This window comes from Pistacia vera, unplaced genomic scaffold, assembly GCF_008641045.1.
Source record: "Pistacia vera cultivar Batoury unplaced genomic scaffold, PisVer_v2 Contig69, whole genome shotgun sequence".
NCBI classification, from domain to species: Eukaryota; Viridiplantae; Streptophyta; class Magnoliopsida; order Sapindales; family Anacardiaceae; genus Pistacia; species Pistacia vera.
The window spans coordinates 118,532-133,360 of NW_022196545.1; the positions used below are offsets into that span (position 1 = coordinate 118,532).

General features: G+C 35.3%; 2 protein-coding genes across 2 annotated transcripts; one reads left to right on the plus strand and one right to left on the minus strand.

Moving 5' to 3' along the window:
* Positions 1–1,758: 1,758 nt before the first annotated feature.
* On the plus strand, positions 1,759–5,904 carry LOC116113731 (hexokinase-1-like). Its single transcript, XM_031399892.1, has 9 exons — positions 1,759–2,278; positions 2,988–3,138; positions 3,231–3,413; positions 3,537–3,611; positions 3,765–3,917; positions 4,087–4,185; positions 4,266–4,396; positions 4,963–5,044; positions 5,344–5,904. Exons 1-9 carry the CDS (start codon positions 2,007–2,009, stop codon positions 5,686–5,688), a joined length of 1,491 nt encoding a protein of 496 aa, XP_031255752.1. The 5' UTR covers positions 1,759–2,006; the 3' UTR covers positions 5,689–5,904.
* Positions 5,905–11,645: 5,741 nt separating this feature from the next.
* On the minus strand, positions 11,646–14,626 carry LOC116113730 (auxin-responsive protein IAA18-like). The gene is made up of 6 exons (XM_031399890.1): positions 14,243–14,626; positions 13,604–14,153; positions 12,981–13,255; positions 12,350–12,497; positions 11,974–12,038; positions 11,646–11,878 (listed from the first exon to the last, which is right to left on the minus strand). Exons 2-6 carry the CDS (start codon positions 14,092–14,094, stop codon positions 11,808–11,810), a joined length of 1,050 nt encoding a protein of 349 aa, XP_031255750.1. The 5' UTR covers positions 14,095–14,153; positions 14,243–14,626; the 3' UTR covers positions 11,646–11,807.
* Between the last annotated feature and the right edge of the window lie 203 nt (positions 14,627–14,829).

Here is a 14,829-nt window from a genome sequence, read left to right on the forward strand (position 1 = left end):
ATATGGGTGAAAAAAATGGTATTTTAAATTTTTTTTTTTTTTTTGGTTGAAAAAGTGTCATTAAGGCAAGACCTTGGTTGGGAAAAAGTGGTTAGCTCTTGCAACAAGACTTGTGGATAATAAATGAGATTGACTGCGCTAAATAAGGTAACATCTTTATTTATTATTGAAAACATATCAATAATCAATGCATTTAGTTTTCGTATTATTATTCAAATACAAAAATTATTTTTTAGTAACTGGTTTGAAAACACTCACTGAATAGTGAATATCCATATCCGATAAAAACAAAACTACATTAAATAATCATATGACACTTGTACTGTAAACAGTAGAGAAGAAACTATAAAAAACCAAAAACAGAAACAGAAAAAACACTTGCCAAGTTTACAACAATTCCTTTTTTCTTTCCTTAAATATGCACGCATCACTCTCTGAATCTTGAATCAGTCTTCGGTAGCATCCCATTTTAGATTATCATTAATAAATATTAAAATATTTTTTTCATTATGAACAGTCAAACCTTCCTATTTCATGTATCAATGTATATGTATCATCAGCATTGTTAACTCGTTGCTCTAGTATATATCTTTGATTTTTTCTGTTTTTGGTTACTGGGTCGTGGGAAAGACTGTGTTTTTCGCTGGGAAAGAATGGGGAAGGCGACAGTGGTGGTTGGGTGTGCCGTAGCGGTGGCCGTTGGGTTGGCGGCGGCGGTGGTGGTACGGCGGAGGATGAAGAAGGAAGGGAAGTGGGGGAAGGCAATGGGGATATTGAAGGAGTTTGAAGAGAAGTGTGCGATCCCTGTGGCGAAGTTGAAGCAAGTGGCGGATGCTATGACTGTGGAGATGCATGCAGGGCTTGCCTCTGAAGGTGGCAGCAAGCTCAAGATGATCATCAGCTATGTGGACTGTCTCCCAACTGGGTATTCTGCTTTTCACAAACATGTATAATATGTATAATTTTTAATTTTTATAATCCATAAATCCCCCGAATTCACTTTCCGAACCCAAGTTAATATGTTAGGACTAATACTCATAAATCATATATGTGTTTGTCATGTGAGTGTGAATTTATATGTGTGATGGAAGTTCGTTTGATCCGCTTTTGGCTATGACATGTATGATCCAAATATGTTAGGAATATATTGAAAAAGTTGATCAGCATTGTATATATGAGTGAATATGTGTGTGCTTTTATATTTGTAAAGGAAGGTTGTTTGATCGACTTTTTTATTTAATTATATGTGGGGAGTGGTGGGTTAATTGATGGCTGTGATACATATGATTCATATGGATTATTGGATAGCTTATTAAGATTTGATCGATTTAGGAAAATCTCCCATCTGGGTATTCTATCTTCAACACTCGTATGATTTAACATTTCAGGAATCTATTAAAAAAGTTGATCATGAGTCATATGTNGTTAGCTCTTGCAACAAGACTTGTGGATAATAATTGAGATTGACTGCGCTAAATAAGGTAACATCTTTATTTATTATTGAAAACATATCAATAATCAATGCATTGAGTTTTCGTATTATTATTGTTATATACCAACAACATTCAAATATAAAAATTATTTTTTAGTAACTGGTTTGAAAACACTCACTGAATAGTGAATATCCATATCCGATAAAAACAAAACTACATTAAATAATCATATGACACTTGTACTGTAAACAGTAGAGAAGAAACTATAAAAAACCAAAAACAGAAACAGAAAAAACACTTGCCAAGTTTACAACAATTCCTTTTTTCTTTCCTTAAATATGCACGCATCACTCTCTGAATCTTGAATCAGTCTTCGGTAGCATCCCATTTTAGATTATCATTAATAAATATTAAAATATTTTTTTCATTATGAACAGTCAAACCTTCCTATTTCATGTATCAATGTATATGTATCATCAGCATTGTTAACTCGTTGCTCTAGTATATATCTTTGATTTTTTCTGTTTTTGGTTACTGGGTCGTGGGAAAGACTGTGTTTTTCGCTGGGAAAGAATGGGGAAGGCGACAGTGGTGGTTGGGTGTGCCGTAGCGGTGGCCGTTGGGTTGGCGGCGGCGGTGGTGGTACGGCGGAGGATGAAGAAGGAAGGGAAGTGGGGGAAGGCAATGGGGATATTGAAGGAGTTTGAAGAGAAGTGTGCGATCCCTGTGGCGAAGTTGAAGCAAGTGGCGGATGCTATGACTGTGGAGATGCATGCAGGGCTTGCCTCTGAAGGTGGCAGCAAGCTCAAGATGATCATCAGCTATGTGGACTGTCTCCCAACTGGGTATTCTGCTTTTCACAAACATGTATAATATGTATAATTTTTAATTTTTATAATCCATAAATCCCCCGAATTCACTTTCCGAACCCAAGTTAATATGTTAGGACTAATACTCATAAATCATATATGTGTTTGTCATGTGAGTGTGAATTTATATGTGTGATGGAAGTTTGTTTGATCCGCTTTTGGCTATGACATGTATGATCCAAATATGTTAGGAATATATTGAAAAAGTTGATCAGCATTGTATATATGAGTGAATATGTGTGTGCTTTTATATTTGTAAAGGAAGGTTGTTTGATCGACTCTTTTATTTAATTATATGTGGGGAGTGGTGGGTTAATTGATGGCTGTGATACATATGATTCATATGGATTATTGGATAGCATATTAAGATTTGATTGATTTAGGAAAATCTCCCATCTGGGTATTCTATCTTCAACACTCGTATGATTTAACATTTCAGGAATCTATTAAAAAAGTTGATCATGAGTCATAGTATATATGTGTGTGTGTGTGTGCTTATGCACATTTATATGTGTAATAGAAGTGTTTTTGATTCACTATATGTGGCGGTTAATTTTTGATAATGAAATATATAATCTAAATTGATAATTGATAACAGAAAGTGATTTTGCAACATTATAATCCCTTTATAGAAGGGTCCTTGGTTTGTTTGAGTCAGTCTTTTCTTTTGTTTATCCTGTTTCAGTGATGAGGAGGGAGTATATTATGCATTGGACCTTGGGGGAACCAATTTCCGTGTGTTGAGAGTGCAATTGGGAGGCAAGGGTGTTGGTCTAGTTAACCAAGAATTCACCGAGGCGTCAATACCTCCCAATCTGATGACTGGAACTTCAGATGTAAGTGTTGTGTCCTCGAACCAATTTTCAGCAAAATGTAAGTTGATTTATATGTAAGATCTCTCAAATCTAAAAAACGAATGTGATTACAGGCTCTTTTTGAGTATATTGCGGCAGAACTTGCAAAATTTGTTGCTCAAGAGGGTCCAGAATACAAACTTCCTCCGGGTAGGCAGAGGGAGCTAGGTTTTACCTTCTCTTTCCCTGTGATGCAAACATCAATCACTTCTGGAACCCTGCTTAGGTGGACAAAAGGCTTCTCTATAGATGACGTGGTTGGTACTTATTTCAAAGAATGCCATTATATTCTTTCTATTGATTATTATTTTTTATTTTTGTTTTGGTGAACTATTAACACTATTTTCCTATTGATTTTGTACTTAACTTTAATTTAATAGGTTGGACAAGATGTGGTGGCACAATTGTCAAAAGCTATGCAAAAACTAGGCCTCGATATGTGTGTATCAGCTCTTGTAAGTTGAAGTTGTAAATTTACTTTGAGGAGTTTTATGCAAACTTATGAGGATTTTCCAGTGTTTTATGTTCAAACGTCTATCTGGTGTGCAATTGTTTTACAAATTTTGCTTTTGAAATATTGTCTTGATGATATTCATTGTTAATACTAGGTCAATGACACGGTTGGAACACTAGCCGGAGGAAGATACAACAACAATGATGTTGTTGCTGCTGTGATCTTAGGCACTGGTTCAAATGCAGCATATGTGGAGCGTGCACAAGCAATTCCAAAATGGCATGGTCCATCTAAATCTGGTGATATGGTTAGTAATTATTTTTGGATATTTTTTAATTTTCCAATTCTATTATAAATTTTACCCTGTGTATTATCTAGCAATTTGCCATTGAGAAGAATGCATCTAGAGTTTGAATTATCAAACTGCAAACAAGGAGGAGAATGGTAATTGAGGTGCTGTCAATGACTGATTGCAGGTTATCAACATGGAGTGGGGTAACTTTAGGTCATCACACCTTCCACTAACAGACTATGATCATGCAATGGATGCTGAGGGTTTAAACCCTGGTGACCAGGTAAACTTCTAAACTTCTTATTTTTTAGTTCCTCTAACAAATATGACATATTTTCTTATATTTTTTTATTTGATTGACAGATTTATGAGAAAATGATTTCCGGTATGTATTTGGGGGAGATTATACGCAGAGTTTTATTGAGGATGGCTGAAGAAACTGCAATTTTCGGTGACACTGTTCCACCAAAGCTTAAAGAGCCTTTTGTATTGAGGTAATTCCCACAGGTTATTCATTTGACCATTGTTTTTATTTTTATAAGGAGTTTCTTTCGATAACACTGGCATTTGCTCTTGCTCCTCTCTCTGCTATGGTTTAGAAGAGAGGCTTAGAGAGGGAAATTTAGATGTTGATTGAAGATGGAAAGAAGAATAGGCAACTTTAGGTGAAAAGCATGTTGCAGCTTTTACACTGCAGGGGTTGGCGAGAAGAGTTGAATGTGAAATCATATAAATTTGACAGAGGATAAGCCTAGACTGCAAGGCTGATAGGGTATTTTTCAACTTCTTTAAGAGAAGGTTTTAATATCTCTAGATAATGTAATCCGAAGATAAAATAACCCATTCCCAAATTTCTTCACGTTAACTTGCCCAGTTTCTCTTTAATTATGGCTATTTCTCTACAGTGACCACTCGTTGTTATCATCAATTCTTTGTCTTTAGATTGTACTAACTTAACGTTTGTTTTTTTTACTTTTATTATCTTATCATTGAACTTGGATTCATGTAATGATAAAAGAATTAAGACCTGCATAATGGTTACATTGTGATTGAATTGCAGGACGCCTGATACGTCAGCTATGCATCATGACGCATCCTCTGATCTCAAAGTGGTTGATAACAAATTGAAGGAGGTTCTAGAGGTACTTTCTAAATCTTGAAATCCTGTCCAGGTGTTTGTGTTTTACTCAGATTTTTTCTTCACCCCAGCTTCCATTTGTATGGCCTTGTCCTTGATAGAGTATGTACAGTTCCTATTATTCGTTTTATTTACAGCTGTAGAGTCAGTATACGAGGGTCCAAGAGGCTTCCATAATTCCATTCCAGTTTCTGTGACAGAGATTAAAGAGATTTAATCTCTTTGTAAAATAAATAATCAACTGCTGAAATATTTTTATGCGTATATATATTTATGTTTTTTCGTTTCCCCCTTTTGTTGCAGATATCTAATACCTCCTTGAGAGTGCGCAAAATAATAGTTGAGCTTTGCAACATTGTTGCCACACGTGGGGCTTGTCTTGCAGCTGCTGGGATCTTGGGTGTCCTGAAGAAAATGGGAAGAGATACATTAAAGGATGGGGATCAACAGAAGACAGTGATAGCCATGGATGGCGGATTGTATGAACACTACACTGAATTTAGCAAATGCTTGGAGAATACCCTAGAAGAATTGCTTGGAGAGGATGTATTTAAAAGCATAGTCATTGAGCACGCTAATGACGGTTCAGGCATTGGGGCTGCCCTTCTTGCTGCGTCACACTCCAAGTACCTTGAAGATCAGTCTTGAAAATGATCTGCATTTTTGTTGAATGTTCGTTCCAAATTTGTCCGCCTTCACTTCTAATCATTTTGAACCTTTTGCTTTTCATTTCTGAATTCTGTATAGGATTGTTGCTATGAATTTTTAGATCTATGGCTGGCAGAGTTTGTTATACATGTGGATTGAACTCTTACAAGCAGGACCTGGAAGCAGCCATGCTTTTATGCTGCGGCCTGCAATTCTTCTGATGAACTCAATAAAATGGAAAATCAAGTTTCTTTTTTTGGGTACATTCTAATTACAGATAACCCTCAAATTGCAGACTACTGTTTTATTGTGCAACTCCAGTCATATATATTTCTTCTTGTTCATATAAAATATTCTTATACTATAATCGACTGATTGTACATCAGTTTGTTGAGCCTGCTGCATTCGTTTAGCTATTTGCTATGAGCATGTTTTCCATAGAAGGATCAGAACAAGCATTTGATTTTGAGTTTGAGAGCTGCTAAATACACTAACTTATGTAAAAAGTACAAAATGAACAGCTCAAAGCCTGAGAAAAAGTTTGGAATAACCCCAATGTATACATTATGACAGTAATTGCAGTTAAGTCTTATTTCTCAGCCCCAGGGACACCATATGTAATATATACCACCCTCCCGCCTAGGGGTGAAAACCTTAGCTCGGCTTTGGCTTGAATTCGACTTAGCATTAGTCGAGTCGAGTTCGAGTTCGAGTTTGAGTAGTTCGAATAATCCCACGAGTCGAGTTCGATTACTATACAAAAAGCTTGACTAAATCTCGGAAAAACTCAATTAAGTTTGACTAAAACTCGAAAAAACTCAATTAAGCTTGACTAAAACTTGAATTTGACTTTTAGGTACAAAGTTCGAGTTCGAACTCGATTCATCAGGCTCGACCAAGCTCGAACTCGAACTCGGTACCGTAACACCTGAGTCGAGTTCGAGTACCCAAATACTTGACTTGATTTCACCCCTACTCCTACCTCATTTAAAAGGATGATATCTAAGGTTTGAATTAGGAGGACAGACTCTAAGCCCTAATAAAAAGAGCTTACTTTTACAGCATATGTTAGAGGTCTAGTATCTTTAAAAGAAGTTACTTACTTACTCTTATTAGTCAAAACTTTATCGCTAATACAAATGAGATAGACAATTTAGTTAATTGCTTGATATGGAAGTTAAGTGAGAGTTCATATTGCAACCAATAGACAGAAATGAATGATGCCTGTCTGTCACATTGGAAGAATATTTTGATGGACGGCCATGGTAGCTGTATAAGAAATAATCATCACTTAGGCATTCATCTTTGACAATAGTGTTTTGCAGAAGAATTTTATAAAGACATGGTGGAGACTTGCTCACCACTGAAAACGACAATGCTCTCTCGACAAACATCCAATAAAAAGCAACCTTGAAATGATATGTATTTGAAGACATTTCAATTATTAACTTCTCTTACACTCATTTTATTATTATCACATCTTAGTTTGTAAATCCCACTTTGAGATTAGGAAATTATTCCATATTTGTAGAATTCAAATCTGTTTTGCGAATTGAAATTTAACACATGAGGGCTGGAATGAGACTTAACAAATATTGAGTTTGAATCCTTCCTCGGTTGCTAAAGTTCTTATCTGATTGACAATTCCAAGGTCTCAGAGGATTAGTTGAGGTACATATAAACTGATCTGAACACCCCGTCATTAAAAAAAAAAAAAAAAAAACAGGTATTGATTGTATTTTGACAAAGAGAGAAAGATCCTCATTAGAATATATGCAATAGCAAGTGGGTGTGCCCATATATTGCTACTCTTTCAAAGGGGAATGAAATCACGGTTGAAAAATTTTGCGAAGGTTTCCCTGTCACAACCATTAAAGATAATGGCAAATGCCATATATTTTATAGATGTAGTATACAGCTATCAAGATTAGTTAAATACCCCTTTATATATCGACAAATTACGTTATCTCCTCTCGTTATCGTATTGTATGTGTGTATATATAATATATTGACGAGATATTGAGAAACGAGAATGGATACAAATTCTCCTTTATTATCGTATGAGGATATGAGAAAATACCCCTTTATATATCGACAAATTATGTTATCATTCTCTCGTTATCGTTATCATCATCGTTATCGTTATTGTGTGTATATATATATATATATATCGACGAGATATTGAGAATACGAGAATGTGACACAAATTTTCCCTTATCTTCGTACGAGGATATGAGAAAGATTATATGTATGTTCAAACATAATATTGATGATATTTGTAATAGTTCATACTTTACACGAATGGAGTAAATATTATATTTTTGCTTTGAATTTTACATAAAACAACTGTCATCCAAAACGCGTTAAGGAAAGGTGAAAAAAAAGTTGTACCAAAACAAAACCCCACTTACAAAAACCCTACCACTTACGTGACCTTTCAAATCCCCCATAATACAGAAGCCGGAAACACCAAAAAACATATAAAAAAAATACAGCATAAGGACACAGGGGGAGAGAGCGACCTAGAGACTCACTTTCAATGGCTATCCACAAGGCATTTTCCACTCTAAAACTCTTTCATGTTTGGTGGTGCCGCAGCCGCTGCCGTGTATGGTGGAGCTGGAGCATACACGGACTCCTACATACATGTATTCACCCACTCTTCACTTCGGCATATTGATCAGACTTATGGTGAATGTACATGGCATACAGGATTTAGCCAGGCAGCAGCTAACTAGAAAAAGAAAAAGAAAAAGGTATACATTAAGTTTATGTATTATTCGTATTACAAGTTATTGTTCTTTCTCTCTTCACTATATTTGATTTTTTAATTAGGGTTTGGAGGAGAAAATATAAAAGCTTGTTTGTATTATAATCTCCAGTTTCTAATGTTTTTAGATCAATTTAATATAAGGCCTTTTAGAATTATATATATATATATGTCCTTGTAATTAACTACAAATCTTGAGACTTAATTCTTGGATATTGTTCTATGTTGTGTGAATGAAAAATCAGGTTTATCGTTATTGTGGTTTTGGTGCATTATAGAATTTAGCTTTACATTTTTTATTTTTAATAGATGCCCTGCCGGCAATGTCTCAAATTCTACTTTTAGAGCGCTCAATAATTTTGTATAAGAATTACTTGTAATCAAGAATAATTATTGTTTTTATTATTATTACTGGAAACTAGAAGAATTTGTATTAATAGTACTTGGAAGAGATCAGCAATTTTCTCTAAAAACAATGTGGTTAAGGGGATAATCCTTTTATCGGTTAATCTATTTCCCTACGAAGCTTGAAGGGTTTTGGAATTATTTGTGAAAATTGGTGGTCAATTGGCAATATTGTTTTTTCTTTTTTCTTTTGGTGACCGGAGTGTCTAAATAAGTTTATGTGTACTTCAACTAATCATCGGGGTTCATTGAACACCTTACAAACCTAAATGACTAGATAAGTCACAAACGCAAGGCCTTTGAATAACCTAAGATCTTGTCATCGGACCACAAACTAAGTGGTTCAATTGGCAATATTTTTTCATTACATATGTTTTCAGACTAATATTACCATACTTAAGGATTAATTAACATTGGATTTGTATCGATATATTGATATCAAGAGTTAATATTTTATATCTTCAGCGAAGAAAGTTAGTTTTGAGAATGATAAAAGTAATCAAAATTGATGAAGTCAATGAAAGGTTGCTATTGCTCAAGTGACAATGAAGCCATCAGCCTGGTGTTGAGAATACTCCCAGTCTCTCTCTATAACTCTACTGCATTTGAAGTGGAGATAGATTTCCAAAATCCAAATCCGATTTGGTGATATAAAGTTATTATAATCTTGCTGAATAATATAATATGATAGAATATTTATACTATATATTATATGAGTTTATATCTAAGAGTTTGTATACCCCTGTAAATATTATTCAAGACAACTTCAAACTGATCATCACTGTCAAATTTTCACAAGTATCAAACACAAAATTATGCTCAACTTAGACCACGAACAGCTAGAATGGTGACAGAAAGATCAAATCAAATAATAAATTGGTGAGCATTAAAGGTGGTAATTAATTTAAGTATATTACTGCTGTAAATTTTTTGATTTGGCGATGAGTCTAATGAATCTTTGCAGTTGAATGTCTTTTCACCATTTATCGTCTGTAACTTCTGCAAATCTTTCGAGTATTAATGACTCCCAGATTTGATTATTGCAAACCTGCAGCTCCTGGGCTTAATTATCACTGTCCCCATTAAGGTTGTGATCTCACAGAAGATCTGCAATTAAAGGAGATAAATATATTCTGAGCATTAAGTTTATGTTATATATTTGCTTGAATGGATTATGGAATGCAACTTTCATTTTTTCCAGGCTCTAGAAATAAACGTTATAGAAAAATGAGTATATACAGAATGACTTGGCCTGGAAGTTATCCTGAGGCAGAGCTTTCCATGTTTAGTCTTTCTCTCCTATACTAAAGTCAGACGAACCATTTGCACGTCAGTATCACAACAGTCTCCACCAAGAGTTTCCTCTAGTTTTGCGTTTTGCCCGGCTAAGGGAATGGATTACATAACCTTAAGCTTCCATCTACCAGAAATTAAGCATATATCAAGGTTTGCAGCCAAACCTGCCTGACTGCTTTAAGAATGTGCACTGTATTGAGACAGAAACACAAATGTCTATATGGTGTTAAAAGTCAAGAATCTTGTCAGTAGCAATCTTCCCATTGAGAAAGAAATCTCAAATATCCATGTGGTGTTGACGTGTCTGACTTGATCAAGAATGTACAAGTTACTGTCTTCATAGCTAAAGCTACTCTAGACACTTAAATTTCCCTAAATTTCCAGCCCTAGCTCCAACATGTGACCATATATTATTGCAATATGCTGTACAAGGTAATTAAGATTAATTGCTTCAAATTTGAGTTCATTTTAATGAAGAAAGAAAGTTCAAGAAGCAACATCAGGAATCTCGTATTATCAATCATATACTAAACCTAGATTAACTTATAATGCTAAAATGGAAAAACGGTGATGAGAATCCTTCTAGTTAGTGTATAAAACGAAAGCAATATTAGAAATCCCGTATTATCAATCATATCTTACATTACTAGCGAATTAAACGTAGATTAACTTAGAAGGCTATAATGGGAAAACAACGATAGGAATCCTTCTAGTTAGCGTATAATGTGAATGGTTCATCTAACCCACGAAGAAAAGAATGAGAACGAAAAATAAAAGAGAAAAGAATAGAATAATAACCAAACATCTCTTGCCACACAACAAAACACAGAGCACACTATTCTTTTGGACTTAGACTAGTCTTATTTTTCTTCCCAGGTTAGGCAATTCTCCATGACAATGACCTTTCAAGCCTCCCCAAGGCCAAAACATATGGTTTTTCCTTTCAACTTTTACCCAATTTTTCTTGTGCTCTTTCACCATTATGCACCCCACCAACCAAACCAAAGGATCTAGGCCATTCAATTCACCCTTTTTGATCAGAAGTAACAATAATCAAATCTTAAAATATTAACCAGAGATGAAGTGTTTATCACTTAGTGACATTGCTATCAAGAGACGGCTTAAAGAGGGATATTTTGAACAAAAGGGAATCACTTTTTTTTTTTTTTTCAACTTTCTCCCCACCCAAAGCCAAAAGGATCCTTTGAATAGCTCAAGAACTTGCCAGCTGATAAGCCAGAGCTTTCAAGGAATCTAAAAAGAAAAAGAGCAGGAGCTTTACAACCCATTATTCTTGAAGAGCAAAGACAAGTCAAATTTACTCTGAAATGTTCTAACCATGGTGCTTAGTGTCACTCAAAAGCACAGTTCATTTTTGGCTGTGTTCAATTGAAAAGTTTAGATTGGCTGTGTTCAATTGAATAGTTTAGATAAGAAGAAAAAACACATATAAAATTATACACCAAAAAGCTTTAAGATAATAGGATAATGGGAAGATGTCAAAAATTACACATAACATAGCTGCTACTTGATTATATATATTATATTTACTGCGCTTGAAACAGAGTTCATACAAAACAAGGAAACAAAATGTCAAAAGGAGAACACAAATCAAAGTCTCTCTTCTTCAAACTTTAGTGGAGAATCTTCACAGAAAAAACTCTTTCTTCGTTTCAATGCAGGACCGAGCTAGTAACTTGTCTTGCTTATTGCTTCCAACTGCAATACAATACAACAAATTTCTGATTAAAGGACAGAAATCATACAAATTAATCAACATTAGGTTCTTTGTTGAAGTGATTAGGTACACTCACGGGTTAAGGTCGAAACTTCAGAGCTCTTCAAAACTCGCAGCCTCTTCACTGTTGATACAAACATACTGCAAATTCCATATTAAAAAAAACCAGGTTACCAAGAAGCCCAAAACACGTCGCCGGCAAAACGACAATCGCTAAATGCCATTGGTTTTAATTATTGGAATACATAGACAACAAACAAAATAAGCGGCCTAAAAGAGGGAATCATTTTAACAAGATTAGGAATCTAATGCTGTTTTCGCGGACAAACTAAACAACAAAGAACGATACACTAATGTATTATCATAAGCGAAAGTATCAAGTATAGGAATATAATATGAGATATAATAAGATAAAAAAATTGAAACAGATCAACAGTGATAGAGATGCTTACTGCCATGGGACATCCCCAACAAGCATCCTGTCCCCTTCATTATCCTCATAAACAAGAGTATATTCCCCATTTCCGCCCAATACACCGGTAATCGCTTTCTCTTCCTCTTGCTTGTTCACCATTCCACCAGCACAGGAATCTCTTTGAGCTACACAGAGACACAAAGAAACAAACAAAATGAGATATAGATAATCTAATTATATACTCAAAAGTCATATTAAAATACATCTAGGACCTAAATTAAGCAAGCAAACAAACTAATAGTCCAAAACTTTGCCCTTGACATAAGCAATTTGGAGAGAGATTACCCCTACTGTCTCCTCCTTAGTTGTACCTTAACCAAGATGATTAACTTTAAATAATATTGATTTCAGCTAATGACGTAGGCATCATCAAATTTCTACAGGATTTATGGATTATTAACCATTAAATCCAGGTTGTACTGGTGGCATATTCTCTGTGCGAATACAGTAAAATTACTACAAGGACATTACTATCAAATCAAAACAATCTACGGCATGTGCATAGTTTTGGCAAAGCTAGATAAAAACATTATTGCTCACTTTTACCACAAAGTTAAAAGTTTGACCACATGGGTTGTATCTGAAAAGGTCAAAATTATGTAGATCACCTGCAAGGAGACCTCTGAAGAGTTCATCAACAGCAGTTGAGAGTTTTTCATAGCTGTCATTGGCAGTGAGATCAACTTTTCTGCCAATAGGAACACCATCCATATTGATCTTCACAAACAGACTCTTCCTGTTAGCTTCAACTGGCTTTTCATTAATACCCTTGTTTGAGACTACATTTGGAGACTCAGTAAGTGGTTTAGAAGCACTTGTGTTTGCAAGATTCTTCCTGGATGAACGAATTGGAGGCCAACCCACAAGTGGAGCAGGAGCAGTCCTATTTTCAAGAAGCCATCAAGAAGACTAAAAATATAAGAGACTTTGCATAAAAAGGGAAGGAAGATGAGTTAAAGTTTTGATTACCTAAACAAGCATAGAAATAACATCAATAAACTAAAAAGTAAATTTTCAAACAAGGGGGTAAAAACTGTGACACTCTAGCACAAAAATGAGACAACCAAGTGAAAATACAGAAGAACTGAAAACAAAATATGAATGGACCACAAAGACAAGAGCTTACAAATTACAATGTGACCATCTGAGCGAATATGCTGTCAAAGAAATGTTAAAAAAGGAATACAGAAAGAGAGCGATAGAGAGAGAGGGAGAAAAAAGGCTGAAGTACCTTTTCTGAGAGCTGGTGGGCATAGCTATATTTTTAGCAGGAGATGGGGAAGAAAATGCTTTCTTTTCTGGTGCAGACTGCAAGTCTACAACTTTAGTGCAACAGGGCTTTGAGGATTCCTTTGCCATAACAGGCAAGCTATGTGGAGTTGCAGTAGCGATTGTTGATGTTGTTGGGATGGATGGGAATTGAAGAAATGAAAAGCCATTGTTGTTGTTGTTGTTGTTGTGATTGTTTTTGTTAGTGAGGGAGGAGAAGTAGCCTAGAGAAAGAAGAGACTCATGGTGATCCCTTTCTGACATTTTTATGGTTTCTTTCACATTCATAGACCAATCTTCCCCCCCTGGAGGACCAAGCCTCAGTTCAAGCTTCTTCTCCTCTAAAGGCCTCTGGCTTCTCTCTCCATCTCCCATCATAAGCCATTCTCTTTCTTTAGGAATCAAATCCAGCAGTTGACGACTAGCCTCACCATTCTTTGAACAACCCTCCATGTCAACACTAAAACCAACCTTCTCTTCCACTCTCAACACCAAAAATTTAACAGGAAAAACTGTCAAAAACGAAAAAAAAAAACACTAAAAATTAGAAACTTAAAACAACAAAATACAAACCAAAAGCCAAATACAGTCACTCACATACCTAATAAAATGCTTAACCAGAGCTCAAAACCAATAAAACCCACATCTTCAACCTTCTAAACTAAAACCCAGATGCAAGATCTTCAAACCCACAAAAGAGAAAGCAAAGAAGAAGACTCAACGAACAACATAAAGCAAAACCACAAACTAGATATATTTTGTTTGCTATAAAAGACGAGAATAGAGATTCTATATTCGCTAAACTCAATAACACAAAACAAGAAGGGGCTGGCCAAGAAGAATATGATGAAGAAGAAGAAGCATAACACACACGCAACCAGAATTGTGAGAAAGGTTCCCCAAATAAAAACGTTAGGTTGGTTGGTTAGTTCAGGAAGCAAGGCCAAAGCGTGCCGTTTGTTGCTGACCTCTCTCTCTCCCCCTCCCTCTCTCCCTAGTTAGTAAATACGGGTACGGCAAAAAAACGGTACGGGAATTTTACGGGTATAATACGGCAAATGGTGAAAAATACGTTTGTAAAAATTCGGTCATAAAATTCGGATACGGAAAAAATACGATTCGGATATATACGGGTTTAATACGACACATTGTCAATAATACGTTTTGAAAAAATCCGGAATAGCAATC

Coding starts and splice junctions, on each gene's coding strand:
- LOC116113731 (XM_031399892.1), top strand. CDS start 2,007: ATGGGGAAGGCGACAGTGGTGGTTGGGTGTGCCGTAGCGGTGGCCGTT. Junction 3,139..3,230: donor TGATGACTGGAACTTCAGAT/GTAAGTGTTGTG, acceptor ATGTGATTACAG/GCTCTTTTTGAGTATATTGC. Junction 3,918..4,086: donor CATCTAAATCTGGTGATATG/GTTAGTAATTAT, acceptor GACTGATTGCAG/GTTATCAACATGGAGTGGGG.
- LOC116113730 (XM_031399890.1), bottom strand. CDS start 14,094: ATGGAGGGTTGTTCAAAGAATGGTGAGGCTAGTCGTCAACTGCTGGAT. Junction 12,498..12,980: donor CTTCAGAGGTCTCCTTGCAG/GTGATCTACATA, acceptor GTCTCTGTGTAG/CTCAAAGAGATTCCTGTGCT. Junction 11,879..11,973: donor TGAAGTTTCGACCTTAACCC/GTGAGTGTACCT, acceptor ATTGTATTGCAG/TTGGAAGCAATAAGCAAGAC.